The 20,213-nt window shown below is 35.7% G+C and overlaps 1 protein-coding gene across 1 annotated transcript in view; it reads left to right on the top strand.

The window, feature by feature from the left end:
• The window catches only part of SHOC1 (shortage in chiasmata 1), a gene marked incomplete at its 5' end in the record, with an annotated part of 50,631 nt that overhangs the window by 8,268 nt on the left and 22,150 nt on the right, over positions 1 to 20,213 (top strand). The window contains 11 exon segments of the mRNA XM_029086586.1: positions 1,096 to 1,283; positions 2,777 to 2,939; positions 4,829 to 4,931; positions 5,613 to 5,769; positions 7,106 to 7,213; positions 10,249 to 10,378; positions 12,216 to 12,310; positions 13,283 to 13,564; positions 14,707 to 15,159; positions 17,586 to 17,711; positions 19,705 to 19,881. Coding sequence (XP_028942419.1) covers positions 1,096 to 1,283; positions 2,777 to 2,939; positions 4,829 to 4,931; positions 5,613 to 5,769; positions 7,106 to 7,213; positions 10,249 to 10,378; positions 12,216 to 12,310; positions 13,283 to 13,564; positions 14,707 to 15,159; positions 17,586 to 17,711; positions 19,705 to 19,881 — 1,982 coding nt within the window.

The raw sequence follows: 20,213 nt of genomic DNA, 5'->3' as shown, positions 1-20,213 counted from the left end.
TAGGGAAACTCATGGATTTCAGTGAAGTGTCCCATGTTTAACTCAGCACAGTGTTCTAAAGTTTGTGGGTTTTCAAAGGCTTATGCCATGTTAAAGCTTGGACTTTCATTATTATCTATTGCTTGTGAACTATACTACGTATTTCAAAATTAACCTTTGAGCTATACTGTGTTGTAAATTAGGGGTTTATTTAAAGTTATGTAGTAGAGATTCCTCACTGTTGCTGCCTAAACATGAAGGTCTACATCAAAGTTCAGAGGTGCACTCATGTACTGATGCCGTTTATGCAGTTTACCTCCAGGTGGCTGGCATATAGCCAGACTGAGTAATGCAAAGGATTATAAAAAAGTTAATAGGATGCACAGTTGAGAAATCAGTTGTGTGAAATTAGAATATTAAGTTCAGTATGTAGATGAGCAGAAAATTCAGGTTCTTCAGAAATATCAGCACTCATCAGTCTGAATCAGTTTAATGTTCCAGTCAGTTTACGTGGATAACACAGCATTAACCTGGCCATATTTTAATTAACAATTACAAATATTTTGTCCAGATGCATAATTAGCTCAGGACTATTTTTTTTTTCTGTAGTCAAATTGTTTTGCTATTTATTTGGCAAGCAGGTTTTTTTCCCTGACAAATAATAGTAATATTGAGGTTAGTGTGAAAAGTGACAGGGAAATGAAGTAGTTTTGTTTCTTATCTTTTCCCTATTGCAGTTACTGCTCTATTTGCAATTTCTGCATCATTTTTGAAACACCTCTATACATTTAACCCAGCAGCAAATTTTTGTCATAAATATTATGACATTAATAGGTTTGATGCTTTTTTCCAGCCATTATCCTTTTGTTTAATTTAATGCTGGGTGTAAACTTAAAGGGCTTTTCCTTGGGGAAGAATTAAACATGTAATTTGATCGTGAATCTAGTGAACAGTGATATCAGCTCTGAAATTTTTAGTCAACTTCAGTGAGTACAGTGATTATCGAAGTTCTTAGAGTATATTTTTGAGCACTGTTGATTCACTGAGGAGTCAGGAAAGTTATGACAGTGCTTTTATAACAGCTTAAGTATCAGATTTTTTTTTCCTGCTTTTTAGGAAACCTATCTCTTCTGAAGAGTTCTGTAGTAGTAATGAATTAATAGAAGTGATTCCAAGTTCAAATCCCTGCTCTCAGACAGACATAGAGGGACCTTTTTTACTTAAGAATGTTTTTAAGGAAGTCTCCATTGAAGAGAAATATTTGAAGACTGACTATGCCACTGGATTTGAAGAACAACAGCAAGGTAAAGTGTTTAATTCACTGTTTTCTAACTTTCTATGGAGTCAGCCTGTTTACTTACTTAATTTTTTGTGCATGATTCATAGACATTGAACAGATCGTTTGGGTGATCACAGCCTTTACAATTGCAGCAGTTATAACCATAACCAGAAGCAGGGGTTGTCTTAGCAGCTGAAGACAGACATAAGCCAAAAGAAGCTTTAGGCTGATCAAACATATGGCAGAACGTGACAAAAAGTATCACAGTAAGTAGGTCTTATCAGACATGGATCAAAATGCCAGTGATCCTGGGTACCTCAGTAAAATCAGATCCCTCTGGCACGTTCTTTTACCATGTCAAGGAGGGAAAGAAGCAAGCAGTTTCTGCTTTGTTGCTGAGATGAAGATAGTTCAAATTGGGTAGTTTGCTTCTGTGTTTTCTGAATTTTTATGATGAGTAGTGCCCTAATAGATATCATTAATTCTGATCACAGAAGGCAGTATGTTGAGAAAGTGTTTCATTCAACTGTATTATGATTTACTATTCTGAACTATCAGGTTTATTTTTCCAATACAGGTTTTTTTTGTCTATCTGTCAATTATATTACATTAGAAAAGGAAAGCATTGTAACCATTTGTTAAGAGCTTTTTTCCACAGTCACACAGAGGAGGCAGGTGGTTCTTGATACAAGATAATAACATTTACTAGGAACGTAGTATCAACGATGCAAGTGCTTTACACTTAGTAATTGAAAGGGAGTAATATTAATTGATCTGATTAAGTAATTACCTGATTTTTTTTTTCAAAGTTAGGTGGCATATGGCAGAAGGTTTCAAAAATGAGGAAGAAGAATAAAAAACTCCCTTTTCCCTTCTATATGTATTATGTATGTATGTATAATATGCACGTATATGTGTGTGTATATTATATTGCAGGTATAAAGCGTTGCAACAACCAGACTTGTGATTACTGCATCAGTTCTGTCTCATGGAGAGTAGTAGTCTAAATTCAAAAGAAATTAAGGTCCATAATGTCATCTTTCTTGAAATTATAATAATTTGTAACCTCTATTTTTTGTCTCCTCATTTTGTAAATAGTTTTTTCTTGGTTCAGAATTAGAGAATCTGCAGTTGGGTTTAGGTTTGTATGGAGAGATTGCCTCATTTCTACATTAAAAAATTGCACTGAGCTAAGTTTCTCAGCCAAAACCTACCTCAAAAGTTCCTTTATCATACTCTACAATGCAAAGCAAGAAATGAAAGTTTCTTTTTAACAGGTGTCATATAAGACAAAAGAAAAAGCAGAAGAAAACCAAAGCTTATCATGTGAACCATTGGAAGTCTAGACTTTGTTGCATTTAAGCTTAAAAATCCTAAAATGTTTAGAGTAAAGAATAGTTGCTGTTTTGCTGACATTTATAGCATTCCAACAGTTAATCAACAATTCTCTTTACTCTGATAATTCTAATTGTGTTTATGTTGTTTGTTAATGTATTTTTTTTTCTTATTTTTCTTCAGATTTATATATGGAAGAGGAACTTGTTTTTATTGATAATCTTGAAAATTTTCGTAAAAAGCTGCCTACTTTGTCTGTGATTCTGAGCAGGCTACAGTTTTTTGTAGTGAAAGATCCCCTTTTAGATTCTGAAGGACAGAGTTTAATGGAAGAGAACATTTTCAGGTATCCACAAATTTTTGTATAACATTAAACAGAAATAATACTCCGTGTGTAATGCCATTAATATTTTAACATCTTCTGCTTTATGTAAATTTTTTAACTCATTTATATTTGCAACAGGTAAAGACTTCAGTTTTTCTTCTTACTTATGAAAAGATAAGTAGGATTAAATTTATAGGCATTATTAAAGAAAACTGGATGAATGTAATTATGTCATTTTTACATTCTGTAAGTGTGAAATGTGCTCAGGATTTTAGTTTTGAAATACTGGAAAAATGTCGATCTTTAAAGGACCTGGTCCTCCCTCAGTCTGACTGATTCCCTGTGAGCAAAATGCCACTCAATTTAGCTGGGCCAAGACTTTACACGTTTCCATGTTCCTTCTTTCTCTCCTCTCAGTCATGCTGTCAGTAAATCCATGTTCTTACCCTGCTGAATTGTGTTTCTTCGAGTCCAAATATTAATTATTCTTATGTTTTTGCTCACTTTAGCATTGCTAGCTTGATTGAATTTAATTGAATGATGTCTTATGTGAGAAGTTTGAACTGGTACATTAAAACAAGTATAAATTATATTTGGAGTGTGCCTGGTATTTTGTAAATATATTAATCTGTATGACATTCATAACACCTTGCTAAATTAAGTGTTTATTTACTCCATGTCTGGATGACTTGTATGGCTTCCTTTGCACATGATTGCAGGGTTGCATGATTCACAAGCAAGGTGAAGCAGATTTTAACTGATTTAACTGTACCCATATAGTAACAGAACAGGGAGGAGTGAACGTGTTTGCCTGTTTTTTCAAACACCTTGCAGTGAGTCTTGGACAGAAGATGTGTGTGTGTGTGTGTGTGAGTACTGTAAGTGTCCAGCGAAGAGAACATGATTCAAATTCTGCAATGGCTTGCAGAAATACCAGTCACAGGAGAAAAAAAAAAATGCAGGTGTGAACTTTGGCAGAAATAGCTCTGACCTGCTGACCTGCAGTTCACTAGCAAAGTCACCAGCCTTCTCAGGTGGGAGTCCAAATCTCCCAGTGGAACACACAGGGAGATGCACTGAGACAAAGAGATACAATTGGACAGACTTGTACTTGGGATGAAATTCAGTGAGCATGTCAAGGCTAGGCGTGAAACAGTTTATACCCTTCAGTCTAAAGTATTCCTCCAGGAAAATAATGATGTCAGGGGCCAATGAGGAAGCTATCCCCCTAAAAAATCCTTATAGATTTAGTGCCACAAGGGGCAAGGTTTTATTTTACTTGAAAAATCTTTATCACTGTTCTGCTTGTATCCTTGCTTTACAAGGCAAGTAGCAGCCTCACTCCTGAGTTTTACTTATTGACATTTTAGAAGTTTGTCAATTAAACCAGGGAACATACTTCTGGTTTTCATTTCAGTTAATAGTGAGCACATATTTCCTTCTTTGGTGCTGAATAATCCCTGAAAATAAAAATGAAAGCTGACAAAAGATAAATAATGTCAACGTTAACATTATAGATTATGGAAATTGTGTATATAGCAGAAAAATTTGACATTAGAAGAAAATTGATCTGCAGCGGTTGCAGAAAGCATTTTTATATTACAGAATTTACATGTTGAGATTATGAGCAATTTTAATATAAGGGGGGTTTTTTGTACTTTTTTTAAGGCAGGTCTCAATATTAAGTGGCTCTACTCTACATATAATGTACTGTTTCTTGAAAAATAACTTCAGTTATTTACACAGATTGGTACAGCATCCCTTGGAATTGCTTTCTTAGAAAATCATAGATTTAGAAAAAAATAACTTTTGTGACATATATGACTATCAAAGCTATTGCCAAGACTTTCAGTTTTAGATATAAAGTAATACAAATAATTAATTTGCTTTATTTTTTTGACATTTTAAAGGGAATGTTCGACTTTCCAAAATGAAATGGAGTTGCAAGAGAGTAAGAAAGAATTGCAGGGGATTAAAGAGAACTTCTGTACAATATCTTTAAAAGATGAAGAGGTAGCATCATGTTGTTTCTTACTAACTATTATATTAGTACTTGCTTTATGTTATGCATAAGTTTTTGTTCATCTGCAAGTCATTTTACTGAATTATTTTCATACTTGCCAAGTATTTGTAGCCTTCATATTTACAAGATCAGAAAACACTGTGATTATTTGTGGTTTTTTCGTTCTTGAATGCTGTATTTGGGAATCTTCACACTGATCCACTATTTCTCCTGGGACCTGATGTGTTGGTAGTTTTATGTAGGTACTGTTACATTAAGAATAAAAATGAACCAGAACAGGAAGCCAGGACGTGTGCATGGGAAGGGGAAAAGTTCCAAGACATGTTCTTGGCTTATTTTTTTAAAAGAATTCAAATATATTTTTTGCTCCATTTTTGCTCAATTCTACAAAACAAACTTTCAATGAAATAAATGAGGATTTTACTTGTTTGGGAACTGTAAGTTCAGACCCACTCTTTATACTCCACTGACTCAATTTGAAGTACTGTAACATTATTTTTCTGTGTTGAGCAAAGTTTTGTATATGCTGTGTAAATGTCATATGACTTCTTTCTCAAAAGCTTTTAGATTGATTTAGAATTAAGCTATTTCAGGATTTTGAAAAATCTTTGACTATACAGTAACACCAAAGGAGATTTACTCACCATGCTGTTGTGATTAATATTTTTCAGTATTTCTTGTTGCCTGTTGAATTAGAATTCTGCAAACCCAGCAATGGCAGATCAAATTCTGTTAAGATTCCATCCTACTTGGAACTGAAAGAGTTGTTAAATTTAGCTCAAGAAACTATGGCTGATGAAGACACATGCAAAGAGGTGATCAAAGAAGGTGAGACTTGACTTTTTAAAATGCTTGACCTGATTTTCCTTTTGTCTGCACACATTTAACACAATCTAGCTCTTTTATATTCCGTTCACTTATGAATTACATCACAGCCTAGCAAATCAGGTTTTCTCTGCATGGGACTATGAACTCTGCTATACCCAAATTTCTGGGTATTAGAAATGTCTCCACAAGTAGCCAAGGGGAAGTAAACTATTTGCCGTTTGGTTCAATCCATGGTTGTGTTGTAACCTAGGAAACAAATGTGACATGAGCAGTGATTTATGTTATCCAGTCTACCATTAATATAATAATTTAGTGTTATGTTTTCTTATCTGTAATTAAATTTACTTTCAGAGGATTCTTAATCCTTAAGAGGATTATATACAGTACAGTCAAACTGTAAAAATTGCTTGTATTACATTGTAATTGCAAACACAAAATCAGATTTCTGAAAAAAATTGAGTTAAATATTTCCATGGATAATGGGAATATTCTAAATATAGTAATTTCTTTAAAGGAATTTAAGAAAAGTTACTAAATGCTTTTATACTACAGATAAATACAACTTTAATGACAGTTATTGGCTGTTGGATTGATATTTATGACAGTATTTCATGTAGTTAAAAAGACAGTGCCTGAGATTTTAGTTTTTTAAATTAAGAAAACAATTCGCATTGGTTTTGTCAAAGAAGTGAGGAAAACCACTTCTTTGGTGGACAGAAAGCAGCTCAGAGAAGCAGGGTTCACGCTTCTGAGTGTGGAGAGTGTGTGCTGAATTCTGTTTCTCATAGGGCAGCAGTCTGGAGTAATCCTGTCTCTTGTTGAAGACAGAAAATTTTAAAAGTGTATAACTGACTAAGGCAGTTTCATGTGCATTTCTCTCACGCATTTATTACATCACAACCTACATGCCATGTTCCAAGCTGAATGACTCAACCTTCACTACAGAGGTTTGAGGATTTTGTACATAGATGTCAACCTATTATTCTTTTTTGTTCTGTTCTAGTCCTTTTCAGTAGGAAGAGAATCTACATACACAAACTCCTAGTAAACTACAGTTAGGCTACCTACTTGTTCCAGAAATCACATCACTGTAATCATAAGAACTTTGAATATTTCAGATAGTGACTGTACAATATTGTTGTTTTTTTTCTGGCACCTTTAGGGGATGAGTCTGAGCACTGCTCTGATCACCTACAGCATTTGGGGTTACTAAGCATAACTGCAATTTTTCATAAAAATATATTATGGATATTCAATAAAAAAATTTTTTTAATTGCTCTGATAGGAAAAAGGAATAAATGATACATTTATGGCACCTTTTAAAATGTGCTTTCAGATCTCAAAGCAGAAATTACATACAAACCAGAAATTTCCAAGTATTGTCCCCTACCACAAGAAGTTTGCTCCAGTAACAGCAGGAGTATGTTGGAATTCTGCGAGTCAGGTAGGAAGATCTACATAAATCAAGGGTTGATATTTAAAATAAATTCTTGAAGTGACTGTCCCCATATTCTGTTCCTGGGAGTGCATGCACCATATAGATATAATATAAAAATGTTTGTTTTGTGAAACCTACTATTTTGTACCTGCACCATAAGCAGGTAGAAGTGCCATACCCCTTTCAAGAGTTTTAAAAGCTAAACACAACTAACTTTACAGTTCCTTCATGTTGCCTTTGGCTGCAAGTGGCGTCTATATCTTTGCACTTGATTAGCTTTTTATATTTTTTTATCTAACAACTTATCTACCCAGAAAGGGCAGAGGAATGTTAAGGTATATTGATTAAAATTGTGGAGTCAGACAACACAGTTTAAAGTTTGTTGAAGTCTTACATAAATGCTTTCAAAAGAGCGATGGAGGACAATCCAGGGAGAAGTACTCAGTTTCTAACTCCTAGAGGTTCAAAATTCCCGTGCAGAGATTTGGGTTTGCAAATGGTTCAGTAATACTGTGTGATCAAGAAATTAAGTCACATAGTCACCAGAGCTGTTTTCCACTGAAATAAACTGAAAGTGTTCAGTGTTTGCTAACGTGTACCTTGAACCCTGGCTTCTACACTGGCATCAGGAAATCCTTGATATGTACCCACCTTTAGTAGCTTGAAAACTCAGTCAGGCATGCTGGTTACAATGCATACCAGTGCCAGACAGGGTTGGTGTCTGAATGTTCAGACTAATTATCCAAGCTCAGTTAAAATTTCTTCAGATTCCAGGTGTAATCTCTTAAAATAATGGATATTCTCGACAACCCTACTGTTTTCAGAACTTAATGTTGGCTGGCTAAGAGAGACAGAAAAATGGCTGTGCTGGTGACATTTTTCACCTTTAATTTTATGCAGAAAAGCCTGGGCAAAGAGTGATGTTTACAAATTAATGTGATCTGGGCAGAGTGGCAATACCTGGATAAATATATACCTCTCATCATAATGTATATCCTGTCTTGGAAAAAGTCTGTCCTCTACTGCTCTGGGCAGTAGCAGTATTATCCTCCAGTGCGTGTTCACTTGATAGATTTCCTTCCAGCAGTTACTAAAATCCTTGAGAAATTTTGAGTTTTCTCCAAACTAAGACCCTCTCTTCTTGTCTTAGTTTCAATATTACTTGAACTGGACTGACAGTTGTCGCCTTCAGGCCACTACCATCACACTCCTGATACTGTATTTGTAGTGGGCTTTTGATGGGACCAATCATGGCAGCTCAAAGTGTCTGATGTAAAAGTTCAAGGCAAACTCAAGACAAAGTTAAACTCCAGTTTCCATCTGGAGATTATTGCTTAGCATGATTAACTGTAATCTGAATCTAATGAGCTATCTGACTGCTCTTTACTTCTAAAGCTTATGAGGAGCTTAAGCAGGAGGAGCTTAAGTGCAATAGATCTGAGAAGTTTGGGACCCTCCCCCTGTATAATGGCATTTTCTGTAATCATGACATTGTTTGCCTTCCTCTCCTTCTATCTATGAAGATTGTTTATTGATAAAGGAGTTGAGGGACAAGGGAATTCACTTGGTCCTTAATTCTCTGAGATGGGGAATGGCACCCTGAGTCTAGGTAGAGTTTGGCTACTGTTAGCTGGTCAAAATGTTCCAGTCTCAAAGGCAAAAATAACTAGACAAGAATGAATATGAACGTTATTGCTCAAAGAGAAATAATTGTTCTTCTTAGATATGTCAGGAATTTTTGCTGTCCTGAGATCAGCTCCTGTCCTTTTCAAATAAAAGTGGTAAATTTGTTTCTTACCATAAAAAAACAGTTTGTGAGCTGAGGTTCACAGCAGAAGTTCGTTGAGCTTTATTTGCGCTAAGTAAATGGGAAATAAATTATACCGATTGGAAGTCTGTTTCTTTCTTTGGTAACCACTTTTATTTCCTGCCTGTTTTCCCCTGATGTGTACTGTACATTCTCTGGCTTTCTGGCACTGTTCTTTCTCCTTTGTGCTATAGAATCTGCCTGTTAGGTTGGACAAGGAGCAGCTGTAAGCAGCTGGGCAGGTGGCTGATTCATAGCCTGCTATGTGCCAGTTGGCCAAACAACGTGTGTATGGTGATTGCAGCTGCTTACTGCCTGCTGGAATGAACAGGGAATTAGTTACAAATCTTTTTCCTTATGAAGGCACTTACTGACTTACCATTTTTCTGGCTGTTAGTTTTCTCGGAACATGGAGGAACTGTGTTTTTTGTGATGTCTACTTTCTGGTCAAGCTTAACATTAAATATTATTAGAAGAATGCCAGAGGGATGAATACCAGGGCAATCATGTAAACCACCAGTTTTTATGGAATGACACCAAAATCAATGAAGTTGCAAATTCCTTATTAGATTTTAATAAAAAGCAATAATCCATTAAAATGTCAGCATTTAATACGATTGGCAAAACAAAGGATGTGGAAAGTGACTTGCAGGGGACTTTTAACGTGACAGTTTTTTTTGTATACTGCTTTAAAAAACTGGTGTTGTAATTCATTTCAGTGATTGTCCCTAAAAATTACAATGAATACTAATTCTGCTTGAAAGACTAATTTTGTCTTTAAAATCCCAACTGTCTGAAGTTCCTTAGTCCTGAATGTCACAGCCACCACAATATTGTCTGAAGTCTTTCTCCCATCTAATTAACTTAATTTATGTGGGATCTACCTAAGAAGGCCAACAGTGATGAACACTTAATATCAAAACCTCAGCCATAGTACCTGGTGATTTAATTGTAAAAATCATCTTGCATGGGAAGAGTATGTAGCCAGAACTACATTACAGAATGAGTAAAGGAATGTGGTCTACATGTTGTTATCCCCAAACTGTCTGGAAATTAAATGTGAAGTGTTTGTGTTTTATTGCTTAAATAGTGAATTGTCCTATGAAAATATTTTGTATTTTAATCCAAAACTTCACTAGTGTAAAATTCCTAAGCATATGTGTTTCAGTGACAAGTAGCTTTGTGATTTAGATTTTTTATTTTTGTTTTGGGTGGGGCTTTATGTAATTTCTAGCTAAATATATTCCGTATCAGAAAGACGAAATGGAAGTACCTTTAACTCCGCCATGCAGACAACAAAGACCATGGGTCAATCTTCTGTGCACAGGACTTCAAGAAGAACCTATTCCTCTTTCTGGTAACAGGTAATGAAAAATTTGTAGTACTAAATCCTGTTGTAAATCCTCTAAATCATAAATCTTTAAAACTAGTGCAAAAATAACTGTAGTCTATTTGTGAATTGGAAGTTACGTTCTTTGAGACAACTGCATATATTTTGTGTTTTGCACAGCAGAGTGAACAGAGTGCATGGTCCCCATCTGTGGCTTTTAAGAGGAGCTTGAAAAAGGAAATGACAGTCACTACTGTAGATCTCTCTCTCCTTGGGGGACTTAATAGCCTTAAAACCCAATCTTCTTTTGGGAGTAGGCAACAGTAAATGTTTATGTATATATCAAGTATGTAAGTGTGTATATGCATACATTTATATATATATAGCAAATACATATGTTGAGCACCATCATCAAGTTCTAGACTATCAAAACACTCCCTAACACACAAAGCCACCCCTCCGCCTCTCTGTCCTTGCCTGTCCCTTCTGAAGAGCCTGTAGCCATCCATTGCAGCACTCCAGTTGTGCAAGTCATCCCACCACATTTCCATGATGGCAACTATATAATAGTTTTCCTTCTGCACAGTGGCTTCTAGCTCCTCTTGTTTGTTGCCCATGCTGTGCATTGGTGTAGCTGCACTCCAGCTTCAGGGTCTATTGATCCTGCTGCCTTTTGGGGTGAAGTCCTAATTCCTACATGACCATTTTCAGGCACTTCTATGGTTTCTAATACATCAGTAACCCTTGTTACTTGTCTTTGCTGCCACATGGATCTCCATCCCCTACCTCCGCTGAGATGGCAGACCAAAGTACCTCCCTAGCACACTGTCTCTTAAACATTGGCATGCTGCCCCCAGGCTTGTCTCTAGTGAGCCTGGTTTTATCCCTGTCCCCCTTTAAATCTGGTTTAAAGCTCTTTCAATGATCCCTGCTAACTTCTATGCAAAGATCCTTTTCCCACATTGAGACAGGTGTACCCTGTCTGTTGCCAGCAGGCCTGCTGTGTGTAAATCAGCCATGCAACTGGGAGGACCGAGAACACTGCTTGTGCTCCTGATCCCTTAACCAGTTGTCCTAAGGCCCTGAAGTCTCTCTTGATTGCCCTTGGACTTCTTGTTGCACCTTCATCGCTGCCTACGTGAAAAACCAATATTGGATAATAATCTGAGGGCCATACCAGGGTAGGAAGCTCTCTCTTCGCATCTTTAACCCAGGCTCCAGGGGGGCAGCAGACTTCCCTAAGAAGTGGGTCTGGTCTGCATATTGGGCCTTCTGTTCCCTTCAGAAGGGAGTCTCCTATGACAGTGACCCATCTTTTTTCTTTATGGAAGCAGTTTTGGTGCAGGGTGCAGACCAACTTAACCTTGGTGACACCCAAGCTAGACGCACCATTGTCCTTGCCATTGTTCAGTTCCACTTGCAGAGCTTTGTTATTCAAGGGCACCCAGGAAGGTGGGGTTGTCATGGAGGAAACACACCTACTCTGCCAGGCAGGAACTTGTTGCCATTGCTCTTTATCCCTTAAATCACTGTGTTCAGCCAGGAGGAGAGAGGACGAGGAATGCTTCATGTTGTGCATCCTGTCTGCCTGCTGGGCCTGTCTCAGGGCAGGTCGGGCGCGATTCCAGTGCGACCTCTCTCTTGCACTCCCTGATACTCCTCAACATGCTCACCTCCTCTCAGTACTCTGTCACTAAGTGGAGGAGTTCCACTACCTGGGCAAAATGTCAGTGAATAATGTCAATGAATAAATGAATGAATTGAAAATTTAGAGAGAAAGTAGGTCTTCAAAAGGTAGTTTTGTATAAATCAAAATTCAACACGTAATGCTGTTAAATTTGATACTTCCAAGTCTTGTTTTGTGTTCTTAGTATTTTGATTACAGAGCCCTCTAGGGAATACTTAGAATCTTTGGTATGGCACTCAGAGAAGTATCAAGATAATATGAACACTCTTTTGCTTGTCGGTAAGTATTTCTAATTAATGATCAGTTTCTAACTGATATTGAAAAGATCCGTGTACATGGAGAAAATATAGTGAAAAAGATAATGCTGTATGACAGAGCACATCTTTTGAGCCATTGAAGTTTATCCAATTAATGCAACCCTCTGAAGTTTGAATTATCTGATTCTTTTAGTACGTATAAAAAGTTACAGTATAGGAACACAGAAGCTGGTATGCCATGTATATTTCTATGGAGATAATTTGAATGAAGAGTTTTATTTCATGCTGAAAATGTTCAGCTCACCACTACTAATTATACTCAATAATGGTGGTAACTGAAATTTGGTAAACTGTTGAACTCTTTTGTGCGTGCTGTTTTTCCTTATATTTCAAAATATGCATCAATCAATGTAAAAGTACTGTTAATGGAAAATAATATTATAACTTGAAAAGAGCAGAGTTCAGTTTAGCAAGCAAAATATATAAAACCAAAATAAATTGCAGGCTATTTCTGACAGCACCATAATACACATTTTCACTGTTCTTCCATTTAATTTCATTTTATTTGCCTGCATTTTGCAAGTTTCATTATGTATGTTGACTTGTACCGTCTGATTCATTAGTACATTAATTTCTAGTTGTATATAATGTATGGTTGTCTCTTTACTATTTAGGGTAATTTTTTTTTTCAGGTAAGGATTATGTTAAGTCTTTGTAAGCATGACAAGTAAACCCACGGATCATGAACAAGATCATTTATAACTTTAGTAATGCTACACATTGTTAGGTCTGAAAAAAAATGTAACCCCTCCTTACTTGTGCACTCAGTGAGTAAAAAGCACACTTGCTTTGATAACACTAACTGCTTTGGTTTTAGAGTCTATTAATGGACACTGAGTTATGAACGGAAGTGTAAACAATGGGTATATGTAGTAGGTTATCTCTTCATGGGAGTTTTCATTTCCAAAATGACATTCTGATTTCATGTTTCTAGATTACTACTATTATACATTGATTTCTGGTTTTGTAGAGCGTCGAACTGTTCAACATGCATGTCAGCGTCATTCACTTACAGAACTGAAGGAAATGCTACCAGTGGAGGTAGAAGCACCAATGCTTAGCTCACTAGAGGAGGGCTGGTGGCTTCATTTGGGTTTAAATCCAGTCTCCATGGAAACTCTGGAACAACTAAATATGGATACCTACAGTAGCGCACATAGTTTGCTTCCTACTGAAGCAGAAACATTCACGCAATTTACGGCGTATCAGTTAGAAAGTAAGTATCTTCTTGTTTAAAAAAAAAAATGATAAAAAGGCAGATAGGTACTTTAACAGAGAATCACACAGTGACAGTTACATACCTCCAAGAAGGAAGGAAACAGAAGTTTTCTTATTCTCAAGAACAAAATGTTTTATAGGAATATGAAGTAGCAACACTACTACAGTTAGGGTGTACTTTCACAAACTTAAAACAAATTGTAGTGTTTAGCTACACAAATTCCTCTTTTCTGTTAGTGTGCAGATGAAAAGTAACCTCCACCAGCCATACTCTTTTTTAATAAAATTGTTTCATACAGGAGAATTTCTTAACAAATAGTAATTTTGCATTGAAATATTTTAATAATGGAGATATGGTGTAGTCCTATCTGCAAAAGGTCAGTAGGCAGAGTATGTGACAGTGAAAATACATTATTTTGTGATGCTGTTCAGAGGAGTTTTTTATGCTGGCTATGGTTTGAAATGTGAACTACTCAAACTTCAGAATTTCTCATGGACCACTGTGAATACTTATAATCAAACTAACAAAAAAATGCAAAATGTTACTTAGATTTTGTTTATATAACTAGGGCCGAACTGCAAGGCACCAGTTGTGGCTGTGGAATTCCAAGGATTGACAGTAATGTGATATATTGTGAAACAAATGGGCACCATTAATGAAAGAACGTTTTGACTTAACTGCTTTTTATGTATCATAGTGTTTAGTTGCTGTGTTTAACATGGATTTGTAGCAGCAATGCGAAAAATTGCAGTTCTAGTGAGGCACATCTTTAGAGGGAGCTAATTCTATACTTCTTTTTTTTTCCCCTCTAAAATAAAAACCTGTTAATCTTTTAATCTTTCTTCTTATTGAAATTTGTTGCATCACACTTCCTAGAAATCTAACAACAGTAAGCACCATGCAGATAGTGAAAACTTCTCCAAACAATAGCATTGCCTTCTGTTTCTCAAGGTTGTACATTTTTAATTAGGACTAATCAGTACAAATTTTCTAAAAGCAGATTCTAATGATCTGGGAAGGCAGAAGGAAGGAACAAAAAAAATGCTTTCTCTATAATTTTCCAAATTAGTTAACTCCAACCAGGGGGAAGGAAAGAAAAAATCTATATTGCAGTGGAGAAATTAAATTTTATTTTTTAGGATGGCTTGAAGAGAATAATTCCTTGACAAACCAGGAGCTGCTCTCTGCTGAAAGACATCAGTCAGAGAAAGTAATTAATCTTTATGCGTCACCACAGACTCAAAGGCAGGACTTTACCCCGCATATGAGTGCTGCATCATCTGCCAAAATTCACATTACAAATACATCTGTGGAAGAGCTTACTGGGAGAAGCATAAAAAAGAATAAAATGGAAGAGGCAATTTATTTCTTAAACCAAGAAAAGAAAACCTCCAAATCATCTGAATCATTCAGCTGTAAAGATGCGTCTTTTAATCAAGATAACTCATCCAGTAATCAAGAGCCTGCATCATTTGCACTTGCTACAAAATGGGACAATGATGATTCTGATCTGAGCAACTTTATCATGCTGAGATCTAAGCACACACTCACCCCAAAAGAGGAAAAAAATTATGTAGATAGTCCTGAAAAAGGTATGTGAACAAGTTTATTCTGCCATTTTTTCAGGTTTAAATTTGCTCTCTTATACCATCTAGAATAGATGCTGGTTCATGCTAGTAGATTTATTGTGGAAAAAAATCCTTTTAAGTCAATGGTAGTGTTTTTATGATCTTTATTGTAGCTGAGTTTTCAGCTAAGGATCTTACGTTTTTTTTTTCCATTAGATATCTTAGGGGATTTTGTTTGTTTGTTTTGGTTGGAGGAGGTGCTTTGGTTCTGGGTTTGGGTTTGGTTTTTTTTCGATGGTGGAAGTAGTTTTTTGTAAAATAAACATATGAGCTTATTCCTATTCTGACAAAGTAACTCTAAATGGTACTTATTCCAGAAGATATCTTCTGACCATATGTTCTGAATCAGATCTCCTGGCCTCTTTGGAGAAATAGTAGTTATCAATTGTAGTTATCAAATTAATTGTAGTTATCAAATCATAATTATCAATACTCCTACTTTTGTAGAACCAACATAGCCTGGGCAATGAACAAAAGTTAAAGCTCTTCTGAGGAAAGAACCATTTGAGCCAGTTACCTTGTGGAACCCTATCAGAGAATGAGGCAGAACAGATGTTAGGGGAAACAGAAAGCTGTTGGTAGCCCTGTTCTTGTTGAAGACAATGCTTATGACAGAATCTCAGGCTGTGTGTCAAGCATTGCAGAAATGCAAAATAGCAGAGAGGAAAAAGAAGTAAAAGAAAGTCCTTATTTGTGTCATAAAATAAGTATTTGTGCCACAAAATATGCAGAGGCAGTGACATATTTCCATATTTGCTTTTCAGGATACAGTTGTATTCAAAAAGAATATTTTTCATTTTTTCAGACTTGTGTGGCAGATTTTTGACAATAACTTTTATCTGTGTTTCAGTTATATGTCACAGCATTTAAAAAGAAAAGATTTAAATTGTTGCATAAAAGCTTTCAGCAGTATTTCCTATGGAATAGAATTAGGATATTTATTTAATTGCAAGCTTATGTAATCTTGTGGAGGAAATTATTTCTTGGTAGAATTGATCTGTTATGGAGAGCAATGGAGATGCATAAAAAACTTCCATGGCCTCAGAAAGCAACAATCCCAGTTTTAGAAGTAGATCAGTGTGCCAGAACTGAAGTTTTCTGCCACCATCTAGTGAACTCTGCCTAGAACTGCGTCACCTAACAAGAATTCCAAATGTATTGACAGACAAGCTGTGTTACGTTTACAGATAGGCTTGTGGAGGTTTAACTGCGTTAAATGCAGTTTAGAGTATGTTTACAGGGGCTGCACAGCAGTTATGTTTGATATATAGAGAACACATATAAATATATAGGTCTTGCCACATTCATGTAGGAATGATGTAAATTACTGTATACTTTTTGTAAAAATAAAAACTTTTTATTAAGGGTCATTCTAAATTTAACTGAAAATAAGAAATGCCAGCACTACTTGTAGGGCTCTTTCTCTATTGGCTTTTTTGTTTGGCTGATTTTTTAAAGGTGTCACTGCATATAATATTTAGTTCAGAAAATACACAGGAGGGAAGTAGCAGAAAAAGTTTATTAATCTGATTTTGAACCCTCTCTAACTTTTCAAAATCAGGAAGGTTTTTTTTAACTTAACTAGAATTTTTTTTTTCTTTTCTTTCTGTCTCTGTATAATCAGTTTGTTTTCTCAGGAATCTGACACTTTTAACTAGAAAAACTCACCAGTATGTAGGAGACATCTATTCAGCCAGAGCCCCTCACAGAAATAAAGAGGTAGGGCTGCCAAAGGAAGCTTTGCAGGCAGAAGCTGTAGCTCATGCATCAGTATTTATAAGGAAGAATTTTTTTTTGGGAAAGAGACTTAGAAATGCTAACAAATTGCAAAAGATAGCTACAAGATAGGAGAAAAAGTTCTTTTCAATAAGTAATTTTAGTTTTCTTTTTTTTTTCCTGCCATTTGCAGCTTCCATGTTCTCTCTGGGTCACTTACAGTATCTGACCTTTTCTACTCACACTCACTAAGGTATTTTTCATAGTATGAGCTCCTTACAGTAAGCAGCACCTTTCCTCTCGTACATGTTTTTTCTCTGTATAAAGGTGTATGAGCATCCCTGTGGAAATCTATTATAGAGCTATAGTACGAGCTCCTTACTTTTCCCAGATCTGCATTTCTGCCCTAAGGAAGGGGAACCTGGTAATGTCTGACCTCTTGGGCTCTAAAGGCTGACGGTGCCTCATTCTCTCTGTATCTTGATATTTTTTCTGTACTGTATGAGCCCATGAAAACAGTAAAGAAGTTCATGAAAAGAAAATGTATGTCATAGCAGCTACTTGATTTGAAAATATTTTTGCATGTATATTCATTTATTGAACAGTTTTCTTATTCACTGAGCTGGTTTTACAATATTTGTATCTAAATATTCACTTGTGGCTTAATGATTTAGTGCTACAACCTGAAGAACAGCATGTGTGTGTTCACAAAGAGGACAGTTCTGTCTGTGAGACTGTAAGACCAGAGGAGAAGGAGCAAGAGAATGAGGACAATGTCACAGTTGATATTCAAGCATCAGGTATACTATTTTTTTATTTTCTTTACTTTATATAGATTTGCTATATCATTTTATATTAAATAGTACTACTCAGGCAAATGGGGAAATTATGAGGCTTAGTCTTGGCTCCTTGTGACTGAAACATTTCAAATAGATGGATATTTATTTTGACATGAGTGGGAGAGCAGGCTATGTAATTCTGTCACAAGACTAAAGCCAACTGCATGCAAACTAAAAAGTACAGCCTTTGAGTTATATCTGATAGAAACTAGTGGACATGGCATCTCTTTACATCAATCACTACCCTCCAATTATTATTCAGCATTTTTTTCTCTGACAGAGTATGTGAGAGAATTGGAGACAGAAGGGATTGGTAGTCACCATGGTGGGAAATGGCACAGTAGTAATCCACTCTGGATTTGTCTCGTACATGACTGAGCCTCACGCTGTGTACTCTTGCTGTTGCACTTTTCAGGGCTTTGTGTCAAAGAACATGCACTGACAACAGTTTTGTCATGCAGTAGAAACAGTGGAGAAGAACCTAGAAGATATTTTTTCAAGATATTTTACAACCTCACATTAAGCAAGCCCCATGCTAGAAAATTGTAGGCCTAGCACAGATTAGTTTGGTTTTTGATAGAAATGCATTATTCCAACACAAGTGTTGGGGAGTCTCTTTCACAAAGCCAGTGAAGGAGCAGAGCAGTATTCTAATCTGTTCCTGTCTGAGATGTGAATCATGTAACAGCTATAAGCTTATTTTAAAATTATTTTTAAAAATACATTTGTAAGCAAGATTCCTTTAATGCAACTGGAAGAAAAATTCAAAGCTTTTCTTCAGTCAAAAGAAAAATCAGCATTTTCAAAGGTATTATTTGTTGGGACTGAATGTTCTATTGCAGTTCTTGAACATGGTGTGTTTCACCATGGTGGCCTTGCACATGATGGAAAGGAATTTTTCTCAAAACCAAGCTATAGCCAAAACAAAGGTTAGAAGGACTCACACGAGCATTTTACTTAACAGTGGAACACTGAAGATGCATGATTAGAAATACACTTTAAAAAGAAAAAGGTGCATTTTTAGGAATGCCTGAATGAAATTATATAAAGGGCATCCAAAATACTATAATATCTGAGCTATTTCCATAAAGGCTGAAAAGCTGGACATCATAATATATCCTTTTTTCAGAATGGTTAAAAATATGAAGTTAATTAATTGCTCTTACAAAATAGTGCATCGACAAAGTGAAGTCAGCTGACAATCAAATTACATAATTTGTATAGATCAGTTGAAAATATTTTTGAAAAGTAATAGTAAATCTTTGAAAATGAAGAATTGCAGAGTTCTGATCTTGTTAATGTGATCACCTCAACTATAATCTTTAAAAAATGGTTATGGAAGAGTTTCACCTTCTTACCTGAGGAAAAGGACATCCCCATCAACTCATTCAGCAATCGACAGCTCTGTCACGGATGCTGATAGCAAGAAACTCTGTTGTAATTTGGAAAGAATTGTAAAACAGCCACGGAGAAGCTATTAAGAACTGTTAGTATGAAAGCACAAAGAGACTAACGGATTGGCTTGCTTAGCCTGGCTAGGCAAAGATATTACAACTTAAATACCAGGGAAGGAGAAGGCTTGTTTTAGTTATAGTTACAAGTGAATGTAAAGGGACTAAGTCTAATTTTAGACTACAAAATAGAAGGTGACTGTAGAACAGAATAATAGTACAGCCTTAGTGGGAGTCACAGGAGTAGAAAATGCTAATGTTTCATCATGGAGTTTGATCACTTGATGAAATGCATGGAATAACATGGGTGCCTGCTGTGAGAATCAGCTTAATTCTACTACGCAGGAGGCTGCCTGGTGAGCAACTGTTTTTTCTGTTAGTGTTACAGTTTTCCTGAAGAAGTCAGTGTTGTTTGTGTTTGGCTAGGTCTTTTGAATATTCTTGTCCAGTAGTAATATATAAGACCAAATTTTATTGTTTGTTTTGTTTATTGTGCTCTCCAGAAAGCCAATGCCAGGCATACTGCCTCTTGGAAGAAGCAGCTGCTCCTGTTCTAAAAGATTTGACACACCTGGGTGTACTTGCTTCTGTAAACTGGAGCTTTGACAGCATTAAATTTGATCAGACAAGGTTTTTTTTAAAACAGCAAGAGAAAGTGATATGTGATCATTTCAAAGAAGGTATGTCTTTTTAAAAAAATCTCTTTTTTCTTTCATACTAATACAAGTTTAATTGGTGACACAGGGTTTCAAGTTGTTTGATTAATTAATGATAAAACTTTCAGCAGTTTATCTTGTAGAGTTACATTAATTGATTTCTGCTTTTATTTCTAAAATAATGTCTCCTAGTTCCTCAGCATTGCTTTTATTAACCTGAATATTGTAATATAGAACCTATTCTAATTTAGTTTCATTTTAAAATATTTCAGATGTGCTTCAGAAATGTTGCTTCTATATCAAACAATGTTTAAATTATTTTTTCATGCTAGATTTTAAAATTAGAAGCTGTCTAT

This window comes from Antrostomus carolinensis, unplaced genomic scaffold (genome assembly GCF_000700745.2).
Source record: "Antrostomus carolinensis isolate BGI_N321 unplaced genomic scaffold, ASM70074v2 scaffold9368, whole genome shotgun sequence".
NCBI lineage: Eukaryota > Metazoa > Chordata > Aves > Caprimulgiformes > Caprimulgidae > Antrostomus > Antrostomus carolinensis.
The sequence above is the reverse complement of the archived record's forward strand: the minus strand, read 5'-3'. Positions and strand labels throughout refer to the sequence as shown.